Source organism: Mesocricetus auratus, unplaced genomic scaffold (genome assembly GCF_017639785.1).
Source record: "Mesocricetus auratus isolate SY011 unplaced genomic scaffold, BCM_Maur_2.0 Super-Scaffold_100013, whole genome shotgun sequence".
NCBI lineage: Eukaryota > Metazoa > Chordata > Mammalia > Rodentia > Cricetidae > Mesocricetus > Mesocricetus auratus.
Window position 1 is genome coordinate 18,039,597 of NW_024429196.1, and position 27,415 is coordinate 18,067,011.

Sequence of the window (27,415 nt, forward strand, 5' to 3'; positions counted from 1 at the left end):
GTTTATTTGCTTTTTGTTTCAATTTATTATTCCTTAGACATGTTTGTTTTCTAATGAGACACTTAAAGAAGGTGGATCCAGATTTGAGGGGAGGTGGAAGGGACTGGAAGGTGTAGGATGAGGGGGAACCATGATCAAATTACATTGTATGAAAAATATTTACTTTCAATAAAAGTAAAAGACAGAAGCAAATACTAAGGAATTTTTGTTTTTTTAATAAAAAATTTAGTGTGTATGCATGTTTGTGTGTGTAGTGCGCCGGTGCAGTATGAGTGTGTGTGGGAGAGAGAGAGAGAGAGAGAGAGAGAGAGAGAGAGAGAGAGAGAGAGAGAGAGAGAGAGAGAGAGAGAGAGAGAGAGAGAGAGAGAGTGTGTGTGTGTGTGTGTGTGTAGGTCTCCCACAGAGGTCAAAAGATGATGTCAGGTTCGCCAGAGCTAGAGTTCGGGCTGCTGTGAGGCATCTCAGGTGGGTACTGGGAACTGAACTCACATTCTTTATAAGAAAGTAGATGTTCTTCACAACTGAGTCATCTCTCCAGGCCCCACTTCAGGTTTTATTAAATAAATTTAGTATTCATATATGTTTATTGAAATTGACTAGTAAGCCAGTTAGGTGGCTTAGCAGTAAAGTGTTTGTATGACAAGCCTAATCCTGAAAAACTCCATTTGATTCCCAAAACTACATGGTAAGAGTAGAAAACCAAATCCCCAAATACATTCCATGGCACACGCGCGCACACACACACACACACACACACACACACACACACACACACACTGCATACAATAATAAAACAACACAATTTTGAGTTCAGAATACATATTTAAAAACATTTCAGGAAAAGTTTCCAAATCAGTATGAAGAAATAAAAATAAAAAGCAAGTAATAACTGAGAAAGAGGTCAGGGTAGGAATGGTAGGGAGACATGTAACTTACATCAGAATAACAAAAGGACACTCAGCACTGCAGTGATAAGAAAAGTGACTGGACTTGATAAAAGGCTTTGCTTTTAATTTATACAAACTAATACTTCTGGACAGTATGAAAATATTAAATTGAAAGGGCCAATAGCTAATGCAGCATAACTTTATTTTTACAGGGTTAAAATCATTGCTTTCACTTTCAGTATTTATGATATATTAATGTACTTTTATTAATATGTATGCTTATCAACTCCCCTGCCTTAAAGTCTTAATACTCATCACAATAAAGCAGAATTCTAGCACTCATATACAAACTACATTACATTTTATTTGGTACCTTCATCATTGCCACTTTGATCCTGCCAGGGTGCAGAGTCCAGTGAAGGGATCTCACTTGCTTTTGTGCATATCCAAGAAGTTTGCTCAGCAGGTGCCTCAGTTACCCAGGCACACATGTCAAAGTCAAATCCACAGTTTTGGCACACTAGAGAAGAGAGCAAAGGGCCTTGGTGGATTATTAGAGTCTCCTAGAGTGAGTGCTCAACAACAGCTGTGGGTTATCGTAAACTAAGGATTTCTGAGGAAATACAAGGGCACATTACTATCTTGATCTTTTGATTCATTAAAGCCTTGGACCCAGGCAGGTGTATCCAGCCTTCTACAGCGGGACATGATGCTTTCTTTTACAAAGTTCATGCTGGAGAACTACATATTATATTACAAAAATATATATCACACTAATTTGAGTAATTTTTGTTTGGACAAATTAATAGCAATCCTGGGTACATGTGTCCTATAGGCCAGACACAGCTGCAAGAATCCCTAGGTCACTGTATTTTGGAAAAACTTTTCATTTGATAAAATATGGATTTTATGTAATAAGAACCATTAACTTAAAACTATATTCTAGTTTTTCTTGCATCATAGCTTTAGAGTAAATTGTAAAGTTTCATATTTCTCCTTAACTACTTCATGGAATTATTTACATTAGATTATTTACCATTCATCATTAAACTCGAATTTTAAAACACAAATACTGTATATGATTTTAAGATAATCTTTAGTGGTATGACTTTATAAAACATCATCTTAAGTAGACATGTTTAATCTTATTCACTATTCTATTAAACCTCAGGCTTTGATACCTCGCTAAATCTAAGATATTCATGCCAACAAAGGTTGGCACATACATGCTCCTACAGCTGGTCTCTGGGTTTTATAAACTGTGCCCATACCAACAAGATGGGCATCTCAATTGGATACTTACATCTCAAGCCTTCATCTGCAGAATCAAATCTGTAGCGCTCCATAAATGGACAATGTAAGTCCTGCTTGGTTTTCGACACTTCTTGACATGGTAGAATCTCATCTGTTAAGCATATAGAATGGTCACAAGTGAGATACAGTAGCACTTAAAAACACATCTCTCTCAGAATGTCAACATTCAATAAATATGTTCTAAACATTTGCAGAGCTAGATTACAAAGTCATAATCAAGAAAAAAAGAGATAGGGAGACGGAGACAAAGACAGAGAAACAGGGACAGAAAGAATAAAGCGATCATGCCACTGAATCTATAGTTTCATCAGATCATAGTACTGTCACTGAAGCCTCCAAACAATCAATGTTTTCACAGAAGCTATCTTCTAGGACCTTGTTCAGGGAACTAATTAATATAGATGGAATCCTCTGTCACTGGAAACAGACTCTACTCGTGAGCTAGCTTCTCTGAAACCCTTTAACATTATGGGTTTGGTGATAGAGACTATACGTATAAGTAGACTTGCTATTCCCCTGTTCCTACTGCTACTTGCAGAAGAATTGTATACTCTAATTAGGAAATACTGAATTTGACTCTCTTGACATCATTGTCTTTCACTGGGCCAGGTTGCCGTACTCATCAGCAGATGTTGGAGGAACTCTTAGGTCTTTGAAATTTTGGGCCCTGGATGTTTCAACATTCACTTTGATGTTATTTCTCAGTTTCACAATTACTTCTAATTTTGTTTTAGTTCCTGGAAAAGAAATTTGATAAAAATGAAAACTATTGAGACTTTGACTTACTTAAGTGGTACCAATTCTCACAGATTTTAATTTGTTTCCTAACTCCCTCTTGAACTTGTCCTGGTGAAAAAAGACACAACTCCATTTCTTTATTGCAGCAAGATAACCTCTGATTATACTAAATCTTCCTTATCAATTCAAGTGGCCCACTCTGCAATGGTCATCTAACATGTATCGATCACTCATTTTTCTACCTCAACTCCGACAGTCACATATTTGTTAGTGCCATCAGTGAAAATGGGCTGCATATATATGGTGGTAATCTCATAAGATTATGCCACCTTCCGACCCTGGAATTATCTTCATTTATCTGATAATACTCCATGGGGTTTGCTCAATGGCAGCTTACCATTCCATCACCTGTCAGCCTATGGTCCTACAATGTCTCCAATTCCTTTCATACTCTGTCAAGTCTTTATTTCTTACAGGTTTTATGACAGGATACCTTTCTCTTTATCTTCTCATGCACTTCCTTTCTCTCAAAGAAAAACTAAATACAACTGTCTCCCTGGTCTGCCCTGTATTTGTGCAGCTAACCAACATAAAGGGAGGACACAAGCATGCACACTGAAATAACTTCATCTTTGTGACTATCCAGTTCACTGAAGCATGAGACTCCGGTTCTCTTCTCTTCAGTCTTAGACAACTGTTCCTATCCTCCTTGCTCTTTCCCACTCCAGCAACATTGTCAGTTAGTCATTTTCCTTCCCCCTTCACTGAGAAAATGAGACAAGTTAGAAGAGATCTACATAAGCCCCATCTCTTCCTGCTGTGTGCTCCACATCTGCTCTTGTCAGCTGACTATGCCCTTCTCTGGACACCCTTTTCATCTGTACAGAAATTTCATACTCTACATATTTAAGGATTCACTCCAGTAACTGCACCCTCTCTCCTCTGCTCACATGTTCTCTCTACTTATGAGATCATTCCCTTTGGTACCCAAACAACAGCATTTCATCCATATTCAAAAGACTCAAACATTCAACTTATTTCTGTAAGTTTTGCAGATTCTCATGAATTCCAACTTTTTTTTTGTCTTTTGATACAGTGTTTCTCTGTATAGTAGCCCTGAATGTCCTGGAACTCATTTTGTAAACAAGGCTGGCCTCAAACTCACGGAAATTCACCTGCCTCTGCCTCCCAAGTGCTGGGATTAAAGGTATGTACCACATCACCTGGCTGAATTCCAACTTTTTTAAAGTTTACTCTTGAACTTGTCTTAGTGAGATTTTTTTCTTAACGTAAAATTCCTATGATATAAAAATCCACTGCTGAAACCATTTGAAATTGTTCACCTCAGTGTCATTTTGTATGCCTGCAGCAATTAAAAATCACTATGTATTTCCAAAATATCTTATCACATTAAGTAAAATTCCATATCCATTGATGGTAAATCTTTATTCTCTCCACAGTCCTCAGACACCGATTTCTGTCGCTGTGAACTCACTCTGTACTTTCCAGATAAATGAAGTGATGTGGCAATGGTCTTCTGAATCTAGCTTCTTTTATTTAGCATGTGTTCATACTGCCTCTGTGCAATAGAAAGTATTGTATTTCATAACCTTTTCTTCCCAGCCTTAACAGTTCCTGTGGAAACTGAATCCCTCAAGGGTGATTTCTGAAGTGCTGTTATTTATACACCTTTCAATCCTAACAAACTGGTCAAGGATACTTGCTTGCTCCCAGCTCTTGATGTCTGCACCTTCACTGGAGCAAAGGAGGGGAAGATGGGAAATGGAGTATTCTCTAAGCTCAGCACACAGTTTTCTTTTATGTGACCAGATTTTCACACTGAGCTGTCACTCAGGATCTTTTATTTCAGACCTTATCTGGACTCTAAGCTATCCTCCTGCTTTCTTGGTTCTTTCCCTAGGATGATTTAAAAGTGCCTACAAAAACTAGGCCATAATCTAAAATTTATTTTCCTCTCCCCCAACTTTCTCTCTACAGATGTCTTTTCAGTCATAAATAATAACCAACTTGTCCTTGTACTTCAAGCATCGAGTTTGCAATTTGTCATCTCTTTCTCCCTCTCTTCTCCCTTCCTCTCCTCTCCCCTCTTCCTCAAGGCTACTTGCTCTTCTCTCCACTTCTCTTCCTCTTTCTTGGCATACTCCCCATCAGAAAAAAATCTCCTTTATCTGTAAAACACATACAAGACTCCAAAAATATTAACAGTTCTGGCTCAAAGGACAGTTATCTTCTTCTGGATTTTAGTAGCATTTTTCTTGAATGGCAGTGCTACGTAACTCACACTGAACATAAAATTCCTGGTCTTCCTGTCTCTATCAACCTCCCATGTTCTAGAAACACAGGCATATGCTTCCATGGACTGCTATAATGATGGAAGCAAAGATGACCTTGAATCCCAACACTTTGAGGAGAGAGGGAAATCTTTTCAAAAGATGCCCTTCTCTGAGGGAGACAGAAAAGCCCTTGACATGATCTGCACCTAGTAAGCTCAGCTTACTCCTATAGGCTCTTACATTTACATATCTTGTTAATATGCACATGCCTTTTTCTCTGGACTACTTGGCCTTTCTGCTCAATTACTTTCTATGCATTTAAGGTCAGCATGCTGAGTGTGCTGTTTAAAACTTTACTCTCTGGCCCTAGCCCTCTGAAACTTTGTCTCAGTTCTATGTTCTCTTGCTCATCACTTGACACAAACTACATTTATTTATTTACTTTTTTTTTTACTGTCTACCCAAATAAAAATGCAAGTTCTCTAATTCAATGAGTATTACTTGTCTTTTGCTATTATTTACCTCAATGTTTATAAATATATCTTGGCAGAATGCAGAGTTAAATACATATTGATTTCGTTAACGAATGATAAATGGCTACAGAAATCAGATTGAAAGTATGTTGGAGTCTCTAGAAATCATCTTATATTTTATTTGTGATAAAGTAGATCAATTGGTAATAGCAGTGATTTATCAATACCCACATAATCTGATTTTTCATAATGAGAGTTTGAAAATGATGAATATGCAAATCATTTTGAAAATAAGGTACACTGGAAATAAAACTGCACATGCAATTTAGAAAATTATGACATTAAGTGAAGCTAGGATTCAACAATAACAATTACTATGAAACAATTAAAATGATAATTTTGTAGATTCATATCAGTGCTACAAATCTTCCCTTTTAGAGCTATTATCATTGGGCATAATTCAGTGAAATGCTGTATATTATCTCTGATTTAATATTATTTATACAAGACTTTAAAACTGCTATAGGAAAAAGTAGCAAAATATTCAAATGCAAATCACATTTAATTGGGATATATTTTGTATGGATAGGTATTAAACATTCCTTTTATTTTTTTTTTCAGTTTGACCACTTTCAGTGTTATCCAAACCAAATTTGTAACCACAAATAAGCTTATGTTTGGATGTGGTTTGCATACATTGGCAATCAATAAATTTCCAGGAAGCTCATTTTGTATTAATATATTCAATACAGTGGCTCATAATAATTCATAGATATTATATTCATTCTTTCTTCCCCCTTCCTGTTTTTCCCCTTTCCCTCCCTTCCCTCTGTCTTCCCCACTTCTTCTCTTACATTTTTCTGCCATCTCAATTTACAGAAATACTTCAGTAGTAGGAAGGTTTGCCAACCATCCTAAGGCATCTAGACTAATGAAGTCACATGTCTAAAGAGAGACATCCTTCAAAGCTTATCTTACATAAACAGGTTGTGTGCAGTTGGCCAGTAATTCTTATTCATTAAATAATGAATTCTAGGTCTGTTGCAGTGAAAGTTACAATTGATATCCCATTTTGACCCTAAAGGTTTTAAATAACTTTTTGTCAGTTTTCTTTAATTAATAATGGATTTAAATTAATAGTTGGTGGTTCCTAAAAGGTTTCTGGAAAGCTAATGTTCAAAAAGATAAGTAGGATTTTAGTTGCTTAACTGGATAATATTTATGCATCATGAAGATTCTAATTAAGCAATGATTTGTACATTGGTGTCATTTTACAAATGACACTGAAGCAAAGTCCTAAAAACCCAATCAGAAAATATTCACAGAATTTCACAATATTCTGATTATGAGCCACAGCATGCAATCATTATAAAAATTATAATCAATTTATTCAAGAATCAATCAGTGTTATTCAAGAATCACTGATTAAATACATTTTATTTCAGCATAGTCACAAGCCTTGATTTCTATTTTGTACTTGCTGCTTTGGGAGAGTCTAAGTTGGTATGTCTTCCAATAAATGTACCATGAGTTTTATATCTTTGGAAGGGCAACAACTCTATAGAATGTTATTCTTAGAAGTGGAGGAAATGTCTGAAAGATTTCCCTAATACTATAAAAAGAACTTAATTTTGTTGTTTCAGTAAGGAATTAAGAAATGACAAAAGTAAACATAATTATGTATTGTTATGAAGTTATTTTAAAGTAAAAATTAATAAACTCTTACTAAAGCAATAGGTTTATTTTCCTCCAAACATATAGATTATTAAGGTGTGCATAAACTTCGCCATCTGTACTCTTTAACTTTAAAAAGCTACCATTGTTTTATAAATTTATTTTAACTTCTAAAAATTTTAAATTTGTTTCTTTTCTTTTTTGGGGGGGTGTTTCGAGGCAGGGTTTCTCTGTATTGTTTTGGAGACTGTCCTGGAACTCACTCTGTAGACCAGGTTGGCCTCGAACTCACAGAGATCTGCTTGCCTTTGCCTCCCGAGAGCTGGGATTAAAGGCGTTTGCCACCAACGCCCGGCAACATTTGTTTCTTCTTGATATCCTTTGTCTGTGTTTTGTAGCTTTCTAAGTACAGATCAGACTCATATTTGTATATTTAAGTTTTCTTCTTATTCTACTACATATGGAGTCATTTGCAGAACCATTGTTTTCCATCCAGTGACTCATTGCTATTACATGAATACAAATTTGATTCTTCTTCTGACCTTGTCACCTGGTACCATGACAAGTTAATTTTCCAGTTCTAGAAACTTTTCAAAACTATATTACATGAGACTATTTGAATACATTATCCAAATAGAGAAATAGACTTCATTTTATTCCCATTTCATGCCTTGCTTATGTGTATTACTCTATTTGACCACTTAGGACTTTTGGTGTGTTGTTGAATAACAGTGGTGAATGGACAACGTTTCTTGGTTCGGGCAAAGGAATATTCTTTAATTATTAGGTTTAATGTTAGCTGTAGGATTTGAGGACATTTGTCATGTTAAATGAGTTGATAGTTCTTCATAGTAATTTGAATTTTTTCAAATAATTTTTCTGGACCTATAGATGCTATGACATGGTCATTTCTTTCTCAGTCTGTTTGCATGGTGTCACAAACTGATTGCTTAACAAACATTGAAAAAGACTTGCATTTCAATTGTTTCTATATGATAACATTTTACTGAAAATCTCTGTGTTTTGTAGGAACACCAACTATTAATATGATATTTTGTGGATTTTGTCAGGATTTGTGTTGTGCAATGAATGAAGAAGAATGTGTTCTTGTTTCTATTTTCTATACTGAAAAGAACAAATATTATTTTATTATTTTATTTTTGATAAATATTCAATGTGATTTGCAAGTGAAATAACATTCTCTTAACTCTGCAGAGGGACCTGGAAGCAGAAGAAAGCAGCCACCATCATCCCCATTCTGGTCTCACCTATCCATCCTCTGGTAGAGAGAGACACAGGGAGAGAGAGAGAGACGGATGAGAGGATAGAGCCTTGAACCCATATCCACAAGGAGAGGGAGAGACTCCCTTATACCCACTGGAAGAAGAGATGGGAATAAGACAGTATAAGAACACATCCAACAACAGAAAAACCTATATGACACCACCAGAATCTCGGGACTCTACACCAGCAAGAACAGACCATCCTACCACAGATGAAACAGAAGAGAATGACCTTTAAAACAACCTCAAGATAATGATAGAGGCTCTCAAAAATGATATGAGAAAATCCCTTAAAGAAATAGAAGAATATACAAGCCAAAAAATGCAAGAAATCCACAAATCTCTTAAAGAAAGCAAGGAAAGCCAAGAAAAGACAATCAAATAGATGAAGGAAACAATTCAAACAGTTCAAGACCTGAAAACTGAAATGGAGACAATAAAAAAACAAAAAACACAAACTGAGGTAATGTTGGAAATGGAAAAGCTGAATAAATAATCAGGAACTACAGATGCAAGCATAACAAACAGAATACAAGGGATGGAAGACAGATCTCAGGTGCTGAAGATAAACAAGAGGAAATAGATTCACTGACAAAATAAAGTCTTAAATCCAAAAAATCCTTAACACAAAATATCGAGGAGATATGGGACACTGTGAAAAGACCAAACCTAAGAATAATAGATATGGAAGAAGGCAAAGAAGCCCAGCATAATGGTGCAGAAAACTTATTCAACAAAATCATAGGAGAAAACTTTCCCAACCTGAAGAAGGAGATGCCTATGAAAGTTTAAGAAGCTTACCGAACACTAAATAGACTGCACCAAAAAAAGTTCCATTGCCACATAATAATCAAAACACCAAACATACAGAATAAAGAAAGAATATTAAGAGCAGCAAAGGAAAAAAGGCCAAGGAACATGTAAAAGCAAACCTATCAGAATTACACCTGACTTCTCCATGGAAACTCTGAAAGGCAGAACGTCCTGGATAGATGTTCTAAAAACACTAAGAGACCACAGATTCCAGCCCAGACTACTATTTCCAGGAGTAAACAAGATATTCCATGACAATACCAGATTTACACTATACAGATCCACAAATCCTGCCCTACAGAAAGTTCTAGAAGTAAAGATCCAATCCAAAGAAGTTAACTACACTCACAATAACAAGGGAAATAGATAATCTTACTTTACCAGAAGGCAGAAATAGGGGAAAACTCACAGACAATACCACTGCCAAAAACAGATAAAAACAAACAAGAATCAACACTTGGTGGGGTGGTCATTAATATCCCTGAATATCAAAGGCCTTAACTCACCTATAAAAAGACACAGGCTAACAGAATGGATACGAAGACAGAATCCATCCTTCTGCTTCATACAAGAAACACACTTCAGCTTCAAAGACAGACATTACCTCAGAGTTAAGGGTTGGTAAAAGATTTTCCAATCAAATGGATGTAAGAAGCAAGCAAGTGTAGCTATCCTAATATCTAACAAAATAGACTTCAAACTAAAATTAATCAAAAGTGATGAAGATGGTTATTCCATATTCATCACAGGAAAAATCCATCAGGACGAAGTCTCAATTCTGAACATCTATGCCCCAAATGCAAAGGCATCTACATTTGTAAAAGAAACATTACTGGAACTCAAATCACACATTAAACCCCACACACTTATAGTGGGAGATTTCAACACCCCACTTACACCACTGGATAGGTCCACCAGACAGAAGCTTAACAAAGAAATAAAACAAAGGAACTAACAGAAGTTATGACCCAATAGGGGTTAACAGACATCTATCAAACATTCCATCCAAACACAAAAGAATATACCTTCTTCTCAGCACCACATGGAACCTTCTTCAAAACTGATCACATACTTGGCAATAAAGCAAACTTCAACAGATACAAAAATTGTAATAACCTCCTGTATCTTATTGGACCACCATGGCTTAAAATTAGAATTCAACATCAATACAAATTGCAGAAAACCCACAAACTCATAGAAATTGAACAATGATCAATTGCATCACTCCTAGGTAAAGGAAGAAATAAAGAAAGAAATCAAATACTTCCTAGAATAAAATGAAAATGAAGACAGTACATACCCAAACCTATGGGGCACTCTGAAAGCAGTTCTAAGAGGAAAGTTCATAGCCTGAGTGCCCAAATGAAGAAAATGGAGATTAGCCACACTAGAGAATTAACAGAGCACCTGAAAGCTCTAGAACAAAAAGAAGCAAACTCACCCAGGAGGAGTAGATGCTAGGAAATAATCAAATTGAGCTGAAATCAATAAAGTAGAAACAAAGAAAACAGTACAAAGAATCAGTGAAAAAAAGGGTTGGTTCTTTGAGAAAATCAACAAGATAGACAAACCATTATCCAAACTAACCAAAAGGGAGAGAGAGAATGTGCTAATTAAAAAAATCATAAATGAAAATGCGGACATAACCACAGGTACTGGGAAAATCTAGAGGATTCTCAGGTCATACTTTAAAAACCTGTACTCCACAAAATTGGAAAATTTAAAGGAAATGGACAATTTTCTGGATAGCTATCGCTTATCAAAATTAAATCAAGAACAGATAAACAATTTAAATAGATCTATAATCCCTAAAGAAATAGAAGCAGCCATAAAATGTCTTCCAGCCAAAAAAAGTCCAGGACCAGATGGCTTTAGTAAAGAATTCTACCAGAAATTCAAGGAAGAACTAAAACGAAAACTCTTCAAATTCTTCCACACAATAGAAGCAGAAAGATCATCACCAAATTCTTTTTATGAGGTTACAATTACCTTAGTATTCAAACCACACACAGACACAACTAAGATAGGGAACTACACACCAATCTCCCTCACAAATATTGATGCAAATATACTCAAAAAATGCTGGCAAATCGAATCTAAAAATACAACAGAAAAATCATACACTATGATCAAGTAGGCCTCATCCCAGTGATGCAGGGATGGTTCAAGGTACGAAAATCCATCAATGTAATCCACCATATAAACATTCCGAATAAGAAAAACCACATGATCATCTCAATAGATGATGGAAAAGCCTTTGACAAAATCCAACACTCCTTCATGATAAAGGTCTTGGGGAGATCAAGGATAACAGAGACATATCTAAATATAATAAAAGCAATATACAGGAAACAGACAGCCAACATCAAAAAAATGGAGAGAAACTCAAGGCAACTCCTCTAAAATCAGGAACAAGACAAGGGTGTCCACTCTCTCTGTTCAATATGGTACTTAAAGATTTGATATAACAATAAGACAACAAAAGGAGATGATCAAGGAGATACAAATTGGAAAGGAAGAAGTCAAACTTTCACTATTTATAGATGATATGATAGTCTACATAAGTGACCCAAAGAATTATACCAGGGAACTCAGAGAACTGATAAACACCTTCAGCAATGTGGCAGGATACAAAATTAGCCCCAAAAAATCAGTAGTTCTACTATAGACAATAAAGGAGCCGAGAAAAAAATTAGAGAAACATCACCCTTTTTAATAGCCACAAACAAAATAAAATATCTTGGGGTAATTCTAACTAAACAGGTGAAGGGCCTGCATGACATGTACTTTGAGTCTTAAAAGAAAATGGAAAGATTTCCCATGCTCTTGGATAGGTAGGATCAACATAGTAAAAATGACAATCTTACCAAAAGCAATCTACAAATTCAATGCAATCCCTATCAAAATACCAGCACAATTCTTCACAGACCTTGGAAGAACAATCTTCAAATTTATATGAAGAACAAAAGACCCAGGATAGCCAACACAACCCTGTACAATAAAGGAACTTTTCATAGGCATCACCCTCACTCACTTCAAGCTCTACTATACAGCTATAGTCCTGAAAACAGCTTGGTATTGGCAAAAAATCTGACAGATAGACAAATGGAATCGAATTGAAGACCCTGATATTAACCCACATACCCATGAACACTTGATTTTTGACGAAGAAGCTAAAACTATCCAATGGAAAAAAAACATCTTCAACAAATGGTGCTGGCATAACTGGACACTGGCATGTAAACAACTGCAGATAGATCCATACTTATCACCATGCACAACACTTAAGTCCAAACGGATCAAAGACTTCAACATCAATACAGCCGCACTTAACATGTTAGAAGAGAAAGTGGGAAATATCTTTGAAAGAATCGGTACAGGAAACTGCTTCTTGAACATAAGACCAGTAGCACAGACACTGAGGTTGACAGTTAATAAATGGGGACCTCCTGAAACTGAGAAGCTTCTGTAAAGCAAAGGACACAGTCAATAAGACAAAAGGAGTGCCCACAGAATGGAAAAAGATATTCACAAACCCCACATCTGACAGAGTAGATCTCCAAAATTTACAAAGAACTCAAGAAGCTAGTTTCCAAAACACCACAGGATCCAATTAAAAAGTGGGGTACAGAAATAGAGAATTCTCAATAGAGGAATCTAAAATGGCTGAGAGACACTTGAGAAAGTGCTCGACATCCTTAGTCATCTGGGAAATGCAAATCAAAACAACTCTGAGACACCATCTCACTCCCATCAGAATGGCTAAAATAAAAACACTAATGATACTTTATGCTGGAGAGGACGTAGAGAAAGGGGAACATTTCTCCACTGCTGGTGGGAGTGCCAACTTGTAAAGCCAACTTGTAGAGCCACTTTGGAGATAGGTATGGAGACTCCTCAGGAAAATGGAAATCAGTCTACCACAAGATCCAGAAATTCCACTCTTAGGCATATACACAAAAGATGTACATTCATACAATAAGGACAGCTGTTCCACTATGTTCATAGCAGCATAGACTCATATATTTGAGTGCTTAGTCACCAAGGAGTGGAACTGTTTGATAGTGTCAGAAGGATTTGGAGATGTGGCCTTCTTGGATGAAGTGTGTCACTGGAGGGACTTTGAGGTTTGAAAAAACCTATGCCAAATCCAATCTCCCTGTCTGTGCCTGTGGATCAGGATGTAGTTCTCCACTACGTCTCCAGCAGCAAATCTGCCATGTCTGCCACCATGCTCCATGCCTTGATGATAATGGACTAAAGCCTCTGAAATTAAAGCAAGCCCCCAAGTAAATAAATGCTTTCTCTTATAAGAGTTGCCTTGGTCATGTTATCTCTTCACCCCAATAATACAATAACTAGGACAAAGGAGCAATCATGCTTCCACTCAATCTGACTGAGTAGAAGTCCCAGTCTTCTGGTGGAGGTTAGGGCTTCAACATATGACTGACGGGAGGAAGACCCAAATTAGCACTTGGCTAGGAAGTTTTAGTCCTTTCTTAACTTTCTTTACCCATATTGAAGACTTTGCTTTCTAGGTTGAGTCCCTGGGCTGAGGCTGTTCCATACAAACATTGCTTTCTGCTTTTTTCTAGTTTAGCCATTCTGTTAAGTTGGACGTTCTTGAAGTTAGTAGTTTTGCTCTGACATTGTATTTAATTTTGTGTTTTTGGTCACAGTTGGAAACATTATCAGCATTTCCTTTAGAAAGTTCCTTCTGGTAATGAATACACCAATGATAAAAACAGGGAATAAAGGAGACAAAACAGATTTTGAAAGACAATAGAAAATAGAAATTTCATTCTAAACAGGTGCATTTTCAGTTTCTGAAGCTAAACTACATACTTAACTCATAAACTGACCCCCACTGCCTATCCCTATTACAGGAACAAAAGGAAATCTTCAGAAAAATGTGTGCTCCCTAGCAATGAAGGTCACCCATGTAAGAACTGACTGACCAATAACAGCAACAAAATAGCCTCCCTTCCTCTCTTTCTTTTTCCCGCCAGCCCCCAAATTGAGATGTACAGAGTCCATCTATAAGCCAAACAGCATGAGGGAATCATTAAAAACATCTCTTTATCCTTGAATTTCACAAGGACAGGAACAAGTTTAGTAATTATGCCTTTATTTTATAAAATCATTTAGCCTTACTTATCTGTTTACATCTGACTAAATGCATCCCTAAAGCCAGCTTGCATCTGAAAGGATTTTCTGATGGAAACACCCAGAAGACATCCTTTCGCCTTTGCCTCCATACCTCTGATGCCCCCACTCAATCCCATCCTCAGGACTTCAGAAAACTAAATCACTCACACTTTTATTGGAATTCTGCTCCTTGTCCAAGAATCAGGGATAACCAGGACTCACATTTTGTAAATTCTAGATCTGTTTTTAAGCATGGCCTTGCTCATTTCACAGAAACTGTCTTGATAACCTAATTTAAAATGCAAACCCCATCTTCAGTGATCCTCAGCTATGAGGTCTGGAGGGAAGCCCAGCACCAATCACTCCCACATGTGGTTCTGATGATTAACTATGTTCAGTCTGTTCCATTACTGCCTGGAGTTGGCTGCTCAATCCCACTGGAAATTTAATTCTTCTTAATTTAACCACCTTCCACATTCTTATCATTTACAGAACAGAGCTGTACCCCAGTACTCATCCTTAGCAGTCACAAGCTAAGTTCTGTCCCTACTGTCAACCCACCCTCATGCTGCTGGGTTTTCCTTCCAAACCTGTAACTATGCCAGATAGAAAACAAATTTTGTTGCTGTTGTTGTTTTGTTTCATTTGTAAATAAAACATTAAAACCCTCTGGGCTTTAAAAAACACAATAAGTATGTTTACCTGAATCTTCAATTTGTTTTTTGAGAAGATGATGTCTTTTATAACTTTCCTGAAGGTGACCATCTTTTTTAACACCCATGACATAAGTTCTACACTAATCCACATAATTTTAACTCCCAAATCTTGCCATTTCATAATCATTTGTCCTTCTTTGTATAAAATGTATTATTCCATGACATCTTCCTTATCAAAAACATGCTTTACATGTCTCATATTCACAATTATTGAAGAACTCAGTCTTGATTTCTAAAGTCATCTCTAATTCCAAACCCTGAAATTGTATATTAATTCAACATATAAAAGGCACAGTTTAAAAAGAAACAACAACCTTGAAATGTATATATGATGACTGGTGGTTAGTAACTTTCACTTCCACAAAATCTGAAGTACATTATAAGTAGAATGCCTTATTGCATTAAAAAGTATAGACTTTAGTGTCTTTCTATCTGACCCCAGGTTTCTCTGTAAGGTTTATTGAATGATATCATCTATTTATTCTCATTTTTGTTTTGGTTTGTTTATTACTACTTTCTGAAGGTGTTTAAAGTGGTCACTACAAAATCTTGCATCTATCTTTTGAATATGTGTTATGCCCCTCCACCATCGCCTTTATCCCAAAATTGCAACCACAGATAATTAAGAAGTTTGCTTTAGTTTCTGAAACTAGCAATGGAGAGATTGTTCACATCTGAAATGATAGTAGATTCTCATTAAAGGCAAGTTGGACTCCCAAGAAACATCCAATACTGTGCCTGTACTAATATAAGTATAGTATCAATGGCTGAAGCCCAGTAGCAGGGAAAACTCCATCTAATGGCTGGCCTCCTTGCCTGCTTTCTTCTGAGGGTGATTAATTGGGCTGGCCACTAAGTACGTCTACTTAGAAATCACTTTTACAAACCAAAATTTCTGCAGAAAAAAAAGAACACTGACAAGGACAAAGTCAGAAATCAATGTCTCATTTAAAAGACTGGCTGCATACTTAATTTAGGAGTAACACACCAGGTAACAGAAGGAGAGACTAGGAAGGGAGATTTGAACTGAAGAGCAGTCAGCAGTGGGGTAGCTTAACCTACAATTCTGATAGACTGCAGCCTGATGGTCTCATTAATGTCACCCTCTTTTTCTGAAAGATCTTTCAGGTTGATAATCAGATTACTTACTTATAAAGCTAGGTAGAGTGAATCTACTCCCGTGAATTATCTATTTAACTAATCCAATGGTGATTTCTTATTTGATATACAATAAACATTGCTAATACAGACCTCTATGTGTCTCAGTTGTTAGATGGACTGTTACACATTCCATAACTGCTACATACCTGCAACTTCTATCATACCAGAAATAATAATGGTTAAATTTCACACACAATACAAACATCAATTAATAAAATGTTCTATCATAGGAAATCCAGCGTATCTCCTTGGATCCAGAATTATTATCATAACTTTCATATATTTGAACTATATGGAATTCAAATATGGAATCCCTTTTGACCAAATAACTTCTATGGTTTGTATATAAGTTGAACCTCCTAGAGGCTTATGTGTTTGTAGTTTGATTCTCTGTGTGCCAACAGTACAAGTTGTTGGGGCTATTAAGTGATGGATCTTAGTCAGGGAGTCATTAGAACAAGTGATACAGAACATTAAAAAGGATCTAATGTAATTCTTGTAGGATCCCAGTTAGTTCTCATGACAGGTTTTTTTTAATAAAAGAGCAGAAAACCACTCTCCTACCTCAGTTTCCTGTCCTATCATATACTCTCTCCCTCTTGAATACTCCTTTCTATGATGTCATCCTCAATGAAGTATTTCTGCCATGAAATCATCACCAGAGTCAGCATTTACCCTTGAACCTCTAGAACTATGAGCTAAATTAACTTGTTTCCATTATATTGCACCTAGACTCAAGCATTTCATTATAATAACAGAAAGCTGACTACTAAAATAGCTATTGTATTCAGCTATATTATGTTAAAACACAATTCAATAATGTAAAATAATATGTATATGTATATATGAACCTTCTTCGCTTATTTGATGAAATTTTATCCCAGTCAAATTATAATTTTAATATTGAAATTTCCATTGGAAAAAATTAATAGGCATTTGAACATTGTTTAATTAATATAATTAAGAAGTCAATATTGGTTTGACATACGTAGTTTATCAGTGTATTTTGCTTTGTTCCAAATAGAAGATAGAGTACAACACTATTTTCTTCCAATTGATGCCTTGCAGTTGATTATCAAACCTGTTCTCTAATGAGGCCACTTCAAGTGTGTGGAAGTCAGTTTCCTACCAGCCACCTGGAAGGCATAGAGCTCTCTGGTTTAGATTTAGCTAGCCAGTGTAAACATCCCTAAGAGATTAAAAGCTAATACTAAATCATTCCACTTAATCCTTTATAGGATCAGAGTTTGTGAAAAGACCTGTCTTCTCTTCCAGTGTAAACAAGTCACTGTTAAACAACATAGTAGAGCAATGAAAAGTAGCCACTATTAAAATGTCACAGAAAACAAGGCAGAGGAAAGTCATTGCAATGCCTAAATTTTCAGAGAATAAGAATCAACAAAAAGGAATAGGTTCTTACCGTCTGCCAGCAAACAACCTGAACTGAAAGATATATCATCGATAGCTATAACTTTCTCTTGTCCATGAGTAGCAAGCATTTGAGCTTGAAAAACGATCTGCATAAGAAACACAAAATAAATCTGTTATAGAATATTATTTTAAGGTGTGTTACATTTGTTTATGCTCTGCAACATTTGTTTTATAATGTAAAGATATGTTGCTTTTGTTTATGTTGTATTTGTCTAACTGTGTTGCTGTGATTCCTTGCCTGTCTAAAAAACATGATTGATGTGGGATAATGCTCTTGTACACTGTAAAGGTTTGTCACTCATATTGGTTCAGTAAAATGCTCATTGACCAGTAGCCAGGCAGGAAGCATGGGTGGGGCTATCCAACTAGGAGAATTGTGGGAATAGAAAAGGCAGCCAGACACAGGGGAAGTAAGATAAGAATGACTTACTGAGAACAGGTACCAAGTCATGTGGCTAAACATAGATAAGAATTATGGGTTAATTTACATTGTAAGAACTTCATAGTAATAAGGCTGAGCAATAGGACAAACAGTTTATAATTAATATAAGTCTCTGTGTGCTTATTTGGGACTAAATAGCTGCAGTATGGAGAGTATGGAGCAGGACTGATGGTCTAATAAATAGCTGAACAGTCAATACTGGGGCAGGAGAAAGGATAGGCGGGTCTGGCAGGCAGACAGTATAAATAGGAGAAAAAGGCAAGAGGAAGAAACAAGAGAACACAGTGAGGAGGACATCAGGTGCCAGATACCCTGTCACCCAGCCACCCAGGCACCTAGTCAGCCACAGAATAAAAGCGAAAGTAAGATCACAAAGTTAGAAAAGAAAAAAGTTCAGAGGCAAACCAGCTGTTCTGACAGGACCAGGTAAAACAGTGCCTGGAGATTGCCTGGGAACTACACAGAGCTTCCAATCCCGGCAGGAGCCAAGCACCCCAGATTCCAGGTCTTTTCTCCCACCAATGAGACCATGAAAGCAGCAGATCCAGCAAAGGGATTAGGGGACCAGGTGGGAGGCTAAGCACCCAAGATTCCTAGTCTTCTTCTCCACCCACAGGACTAGAATGAGGACAAGGAATAGAAGAACTACCAGATTATTGGACTTGCTAGCACTCACCAGAAGGGAACTCTGGTCCCCTAACCACCAGACAAGTAAGGGACTCTTTCTGCACCCACCAGAAGAAGAAATGGGAAAGAGACAATATAAAAACACACTCAGCAACAGAAAAACAGATATTGCAGAAAACCTACAAACTCGTGGAAATTGAATAATGAACAACTGTACCATTCCTGGGTCAAAGAAGAAATAAAAAAAGAAATTAAAGACTTCCTAGAATTCAATGAGAATGAAGACACAACATACCCAAACCTATGGGACACTTTGAAAGCAGTGCTATGAGGGAAGTTCATAGCAATAAGTGCCCACATGAAGAAACTGGAGAATAATTACAGTAGAGAATTAATAGCACAGCTGAAATCTCTAGAACACAAATAAGCAAACTCACCCAGGTGGAGTAGACACCAGGAATCAATTTTGTATAGAAAAACAAAAGACCCAGGATAGCCAAAACAACCCTGTTCAACAAGGCAACGTCCGGAGGCATCACCATCCCTGACTTCAAGCTCTATTAAAGAGCTGTAGTCCTGAAAACAGCTTGGTATTAGCACAAAAATAGACAGGTAGACCAATGGAATCGAATTGAAAACCCTGATATTAACCCACACACATATGAACATCTGATCTTTGACAAAGAAGCTAAAAATATACAATGGAATAAAGAAAGCATCTTCAACAAATGGTGCTGGCATAACTGGAGGCTGGCATGTAGAAGACTGCGGATCGATCCATGGATATCACCATGCACGAAATTTAAGTCCAAATGGATCAAAGACCTCAACATAAATCCAGCCTCACTGATCCTCTTAGAAGAGAAAGTGGATGGTACCCTTGAATGAATTGGTACAGGAGACATCTTCCTGAATATAACGCCAGTAGCACAGACAGTGAGATCAACAATTAATAAATGGGACCTCCTGAATCTTAGAAGCTTCTGTAAGGCAAAGGACACAGTCTGCAAGACAAAAAGGCAGCCCACAGAATGGGAAAAAATATTTACTAACCCCACATCTGACAGAGGGTTGATCTCCAAAATTTACAAAGAACTCAAGACGCAAGTCTCCAAATCACCAAAGGATCCAATTAAAAAGTGGGCTGCAGATCTAAATAGAGAATTTTCAATAGAGGAGTCTAAAATGGCTGAGAGGCACTTGAGAAAGTGCTCAACATCCTTAGCCATCTGGGAAATGCAAATCTTAGATACCATCTCACTCCTGTCAGAATGGCTAAAATCAAAAACACCAACAACAATTTATGCTGGAGAGGATGTGATAAAAGGGGAACACTCCTCCATTGCTGGTGGGAGTGCCAACTTGTTCAGCCACTTTGGAAATCCATATGGAGATTCCTCAGAAAAATGGGAATAAACCTACCACAATACCCAGCAACTCCACTCTTAGGCATATATCCAAAAGATGATCATTCATACAACAACGATATCTGTCCCACTATGTTCATAGCAGCATTATTTGTAATAGCCAGAACTTGGAAGCAACCTAGATGCCCCTCAACCGAAGAGTGGATAGAGAAAATGTTGTACATTTACACAATGGAGTACTATTCAGCAGAAAAAAAAAACAATGGAATCCTGAGATTTGCAGGCAAATGGATTACACTAGAAGAAACCATCCTAAGTGAGGTAACCCAGTCACAAAAAGAGAAACATGGCATGTATTCTCTCATATATGGATTTTAGACATAGATCTGGGGCGTGCCAGCCTACAATCCCATGGCTGGAGAGTCAGGGAAACACAACCTTCATTCAGTGGCTGATGGAGGCAGAGGCAGACTCCCACGGCTAAGCACTGAGCTGAACTCAAGGAAGCCAGTAACAGAGAGGGATGACTGATGACCAAAGGGATTAAGACTGGGCTGGTTTAACACCCAGAAACAGCTGACCTGACAAGGGTTAACTTGAATCCCAGGCTGATGCCTGGGAATCTAGCATGGGGCTGATCAAGACCCCCTGAATGGGGGTGTCAGTGAGGAGGCCTAGGCAATCTATGGGGCCTTTGGTAGTTGACCAGTATTTATTCCTGGTATATAAATGGGCATTGGGTGCCCCCCCAACCCACAATGAGAGATGCACTCTCACCCTGGACTCTTGGCAGAGGTTCTAGGCCATGTCCTGGATGAAATGACAGACTATGGACATCCCCATGGAAGAACTCACCCTCCCTGGGGAAAGGAGGGGGTATTGGGTGGGTGGTGGGTGGGGGTGGGAGGAGGGGAGGGAAAGGGAGATGGACATGAGATTGACATGTGAAGAAACCTTTTTTCTAATTCGAATTTAAATTTAAAAATAAAAATTTTTAATAAAAAAAGAATTACAGACAGTAGCTTTACAACCTACATGAAAACTGACAAAAAAAAGTTCAGAGGCAAAAGGTAGATGGAATAATTTAAGAAAAGCTGGCTAGAAACAAGCCAAACTAAGACCAGGCATTTATAAGTAATAATAAGCCTCCATGTCTGTGATTATTTGGGAGCTGGGTGGTGAACCCACACAAGAGCAAAACAGTGTAAAAAACAACCAACAACATAAATCAAGATTACAAAGCAAGGAGCATCACTGTCTCATGATCTATAGTAGAGAGCCTACAAATAAGACGTATTGCATGCCACTTCCTGGAAGTACTCAGGTACCAGACAAATTCCAAGGAAAGGGGATCAAGGCAAATATTTTTAAGAAGAAAGCAATGTATCCATCACTGTACTGCAGATATTTTGTGTGGGTTAAGGGCCATGTCTATGAACTCATGTGGCTTCTCTCTTACATCCTCCATTACATTTTGAGTTCCCATCCATGCCAAATATGTGTTCACATAAGTTTCATATTAATCTCTGGACCCTGGCAATTTGTCCCATTTTTGCTTCTAATTCTTCTCGTTTATTCATAGTCTTGTCTGAATGATCTTTGTGTTATCATCTTGCATATTGCTAGTCATTAATAGAATCATACTTGGAAAAAATGACTTAGAATGAGTGTAGTTTATGTTATGATGTATAGGCAACCCAGGTCTACACAGCAAAAAATATCCTTGCTATGATGAATCATAGAAATACAGAGAGAGAGGCCAATTCATTTTTTTGTCACTTCATCTTCTAACTACCTAATCAATAGAAAATTGGTGCATTGATGGAAGTTTTATTTCAGTCTCACCAAGGAATGCCAATTGTGCCATGGCTTCATTCAAGTTGTACTAAACATGCATAGATTATTCAATGTTTTTATTTTATAAATAAACACTATAACTTCAGAAAATCAGTGTTCCCTCTTGAGTTAATTATTAATACGGACACACCAAAGAAAATCCCTGTCCTGAGTTGCATTCACTTTTGATCCTATACAATATGATATGATAGTATTATTCTTTGCAAAGAAAATATCCAATAAATGATGTACTCATATTCCCTCCACAAAATAGAAAAACTGAAAGTTACATAGAAAGCAGAATCATGTTATCAAGTCCTAGAAAATGCTGTTAAGATGATTTCTAAAGAAAAGCAGTGTGCTCCTCAGATGGATATGAAAATAATGCTTATAAAAATAACCCATAGAAGGCTATAGCAATGGTTCAGAGGTTAAGAGCATAAGTTACTCTTCCAGAGGATCCTGATTTGGGGAACCACATAGGAGCTCACAAATATTCCTGCAAAACTAGTCCCAGGGATCTAACACCTTTTCTGACCCCTGCAGGCATCAGGTATGCAAGTAGTTCATAGACATGCATTTAGGCAAAACACACACATAAAATAAAATTAAACAAAAATCAATAAATAACCAACATCACACTATTTATACAAGGAAAACAAATTATACCTAAAACAGTAACCATGATGTAGTTCAGTGGGAGAGTACATGCCTTGTATGCCTGAGACCCTAGTTACTCCCCTTAAAGTTCATTTAATTTCATGCCAGGCACACGGTTTACACCTTTAATCCTGGGATTTGGGAGGGAGATACTAGAGGATCAGTAGTTCACAATCATCCTCTGTTGTGTAAGGGGTAAGAGGCCATCCTGAGCTTCATGAGACCCTATATCAAAAGAAAACTATAGACCAGATAGATGAGAGCAATGACTGATCTTGCAAAGCACCAGGGTTTGATTTGCAGATCCCTGAACCTAGCTCATATCCACTGGTGAGAGCTCCTGTCACAAAGGATCCAACAACCTCTTTTCCATAATCACATATGTAAGGCATGCATGTGGTATACAGACACGCATGCAGGCACTCACATAACATACAAAATAAGTAAGTAAATAAATTAATTAACAAACACTTAAGAAATGAAATACAAGACTTAATAAATTATTGACATTAAATATTGTTAGCTTTTGGGATCTCCCAGTCTGGGGACTACAGGCAGGTCGACCAAGGAATCCAGAATCTTCTGACATCACTGTGCTAGTCCTGCCCCCACTCAGGGGAGAGGTAAGCATAGGTCCCTGTCTCAGACCCGATATCCACTTGCCCTCATTGGGATCTCCTAACATCGGAACTCTGAGCAGGTTACCTTGCCCACTGCATATGAAGCCATCCAGAGTCTACTGACATCTCAGTGTGAGTCCTCGTTCCACCCACCAGAAGAGGGAGTGTCTCAGACACATCTGCACCCATTATGAGACCCATAGAAGTATTGGACCTGCTAGCCCAACAGAAAAGAACCTTAGATCCATAGCCACAAGGAGTGGAAGAGACCCCACCTGCCTCCAATGGAAGAAGGGATGGGAAGACGACAATATAAGAAAACATTCAACAAGAGAAAACCAGCATGATGCCACCAGTGTCTAGGGAATATACACCAGCAAGACTGAGCATCCCAACACAGAAGAAGCAGAGGAGAATGACCTTAAAAACAACTTCATGAAGATGATAACAACCCTAAAGATGACATGAGAAAATCCTTTAAATAAAGGGAAGAAAAAACAAACAAAAAATTCAAGAAATTGAGGAAAAGACAAACCAAATATTGCAAAAAATAATTCAAAGGGTGCAAGATTTGAAAGCTGAAATAGAGAAAATTTTAAAAAATGACAGTCTGAAGGAATTCTGGAAATAGAAAAGCTGGGTAAAAAATCAGGAACTACAGATCAACAGATACAAGAGATGGAAGAGAATCTCAGATGATGAAGACACAGTGGGAGAAATAGATTCATTTACCAAAGAAAATCTTAAATCCAACAAATCCCTAGCATAAAATATCCAGGAAATGTGCAATTGCACCATTCCTGCACCAAGGAAGAAATAAAGAAAGGAATTAAAGACTTCCTAAATTTCAATGAAAATGAAGACACAGCATACATGAAACACTTTGAAGGCAGTACTAAGAGGAAAGTTCATAGCACTAAGTGCAAGTATGAAAAAAACTGGAGCATGCCGGGCCGTAGTGGCACACGCCTTTAATCCCAGCACTCGGGAGGCAGAGGCAGGCGGATCTCTGTGAGTTCGAGTCCCGGCTGGACCAATAGCCTCCAAAACAATACAGAGAAACCCTGTCTTGTAAACCCCCCCAAAGAAAGAAAAAAAGAAAAAAACTGGAGAATGGTCACACTATGTAATTAACAGCACAACTGAAAGCTCTAGAACAAAAAGAAGCAAATTCAGCCAGGAAGAGTAGACACCAGGAAATAATCAAATTGAGGGCTTAAATCAATAAAATCAAAACAAATAAAACAATACAAAGAGTCAATGTAACAAATAGTTGGTTCTTCAAGGAAATCAACAACATAGACAAACCTCTCTCCAAACTAACTAAAAGGCAGAGAGAGAACATGTAAATCAACAAAATCAGCAATGAAAAAGGGGATATAACAACGGACACTGAGGAAACCCAGAGAATCTTTGGGTCATACTTTGAAAATCTGTACTTCACAAAATTCAAAAATTTAAAGGAAATGGACAATTTTCCGGACAGATATCACTTACAAAAATTAAATCAAGAACAGATAAGCAGTCTAAACAGACTTATATCCCTAATGAAATAGAAGTAGTCATCAAAAGTCTCCCACCCAAAAAAAGTTCAGGTCTAGATGGCTTCAATGAAGAATTCTACCAGAAATTTAAAGAAGAGATAATTCCAATACTCCTCAAAGTGTTCCACACAATAGAAGCAGAAGGTTCGTTGCCAAACTCTTTTTTACGAACATACCTTGATACCCAAGCCACACACAGACACAACTAAGAAAGAGAACTACAGACCAGTCTCCCTTATGAACATTGATGCAAAAATACTCAATAAAATATTAGCAAATCGAATCCAAGAACACATCAGAAAAATCATCCACCATGATCAAGTAGGCTTCATGACAGGGATGCAGGGATGATTCAACATATGAAAATCTATCAATGTAATTCATCATATAAACAAACTGCAAAACAAAAACCACATGGCCGGGCATTGGTGGCACATGCCTTTAATCGCAGCACTGGGAAGGCAAAGGCAGGCAGATCTCTGTGAGTTCGAGGCCAGTCTTGTCTAAAGAGTGAGTTCCAGGACAGCCTCCAAAACAATGCAGAGAAACCCTGTCTCAAAATAAACAAAAAAAAAGAAGAAGAAAAAAAGAAAAAGCACATGAGTATCTCAATTGATACAGAAAAAGCCTTTGACAAAATCCAACATCCCTTCATGATGAAGGTCCTGGAGAGATCAAAGATAACAGGAACATACCTAAACATCATTAAAGCAATATATAGTAAACAAACAGCTAACATCAACCTAATTGAAGAGAAACTCAATGCAATTCCTCCAAAATCAGGAACAAGACAAGGCTGTCATCCCTCTTTATATCTCTTCAATATTGCACTTGAAGTTCTAGCTAGAGCAATAAGACAAGAAAAGGAGATCAAGGGGGTACAAATTGGAAAGGAAGAAGTCAAGCTTTCACTATTTGCAGATGATATGATAGTTTACATAAGTGACCTGAAAAACTCTACAAGGGAACTCCTACAGCTGATAAACACCTTCAGCAAAGTGTCAGGATACAAGGTTAACTCATAAAAAATTATTAGCCATATTATATACAATATACAATAAAAGGGCTGAGAAAGAAATCAGAGAAACATCACCCTTTACAATTGTCCCAAAACAACATAAAATACCTTGTTGTAACACTAACCAAACAAGTGAAAGACCTGTATCACAAGAACTTTGAGTCTCTAAAGAAAGAAATTAAAGAAGAAATCCACACTCTTGGATAGGTAGGATTAATGTAGTAAAACTGGCAATCGTACCAAAAGTAATCTACAGACTCAATGCAATCCCCATAAAAATCCCAGTACAATTCTTCACAGACCTTGAAAGAACAATAATCAATTTTGTAAGGAAAAACAAAAGATCCAGGATAGCCAAAAAAACCCTGTCCAACAAGGAAACCTCCGGAGGCATCACCATCCCTGACTTCAAACTCTATTATAGAGCTATAGTCCTGAAAACAGCTTTGGCACAAAAATAGACAGATAGACCAATGGAATTGAATTGAATACCTTGAGATTAATCCACAAACCTATGAACACCTGATTTTCAACAAAGAAGTCAAAATTATACAATGGAAAAAAAGAGCATCTTCAAAAAATGGTGCTGGCATAACTGGATATTGGTATGTAGAAGACTGCAGATAGATTCATGTCTATTGTCAAGCACAAATCTTAAGTCTAAATGGATCAAAAACCTCAACATAAATCCAGCCACACTGAATCTGTTAGAAGATAAAGTGGGAGGTACCCTTAAACGAATTGGTACAGGAGACAGCTTCCTGAACATAACACCAGTAGCAAAGACAGTGAGATAAACAATTAATAAATGGGACCCTCTGAAACTGAGAAGCTTCTGTAAGGCAAAGGACACAGTCAGAAAGACAAAAAGGAAACCAACACTGGAGTGGTGATTGGGGAATGGGTTGGGGGGATTGAAGGGTGGTGGGAAAGGAGGGGAGGGAGAGGGAGCTAGGATAGACATGTGAAACAAACTTGTTTCTAATTTCAATTAAATTAAAAAATAATTTTAAAAAACAGTGCAGGTATTGTTGGGCTGGCTTATAAAGTTTCAGAGGGAAGTTTGAGGATTCCTTAAAGACTCTATTTGGGATATTCAATATTTGAGACTAAGAATACATGGTTTTGGTCATCTGGGCTGTAAAACTGGCTTTGATTAAGAAGAGACCACCATTTCTGGAAGGAAATCCTCTGAGAAATATTTCCTCCAGGTCAGAACTTAGAAGCCATGGTCCAGAGATGGCCAATTTCCGGCTGGCAGCTGAATTTGGTAATGTGTAAGGTTCCCAGATGGTACTGATTTTGGAGGCATGAAGGGATTATGGAGAGTAGTTACTGTTGTCACTGTCAGGGGCCTGAAGAAGACATT

The 27,415-nt window shown here is 37.3% G+C and overlaps 1 protein-coding gene across 1 annotated transcript in view; it reads right to left on the bottom strand.

Moving 5' to 3' along the window:
* Malrd1 (MAM and LDL receptor class A domain containing 1) overlaps positions 1 to 27,415 on the bottom strand; it is a 637,041-nt gene that overhangs the window by 544,702 nt on the left and 64,924 nt on the right. Inside the window, exons 5-7 of the mRNA XM_040755448.1 lie at positions 17,922 to 18,018; positions 2,191 to 2,292; positions 1,261 to 1,407 (exon numbers count right to left, since the gene is read on the bottom strand). Of these exons, the coding sequence (XP_040611382.1) occupies positions 1,261 to 1,407; positions 2,191 to 2,292; positions 17,922 to 18,018 (346 nt within the window). The remainder of the gene's footprint in view (positions 1 to 1,260; positions 1,408 to 2,190; positions 2,293 to 17,921; positions 18,019 to 27,415) is intronic.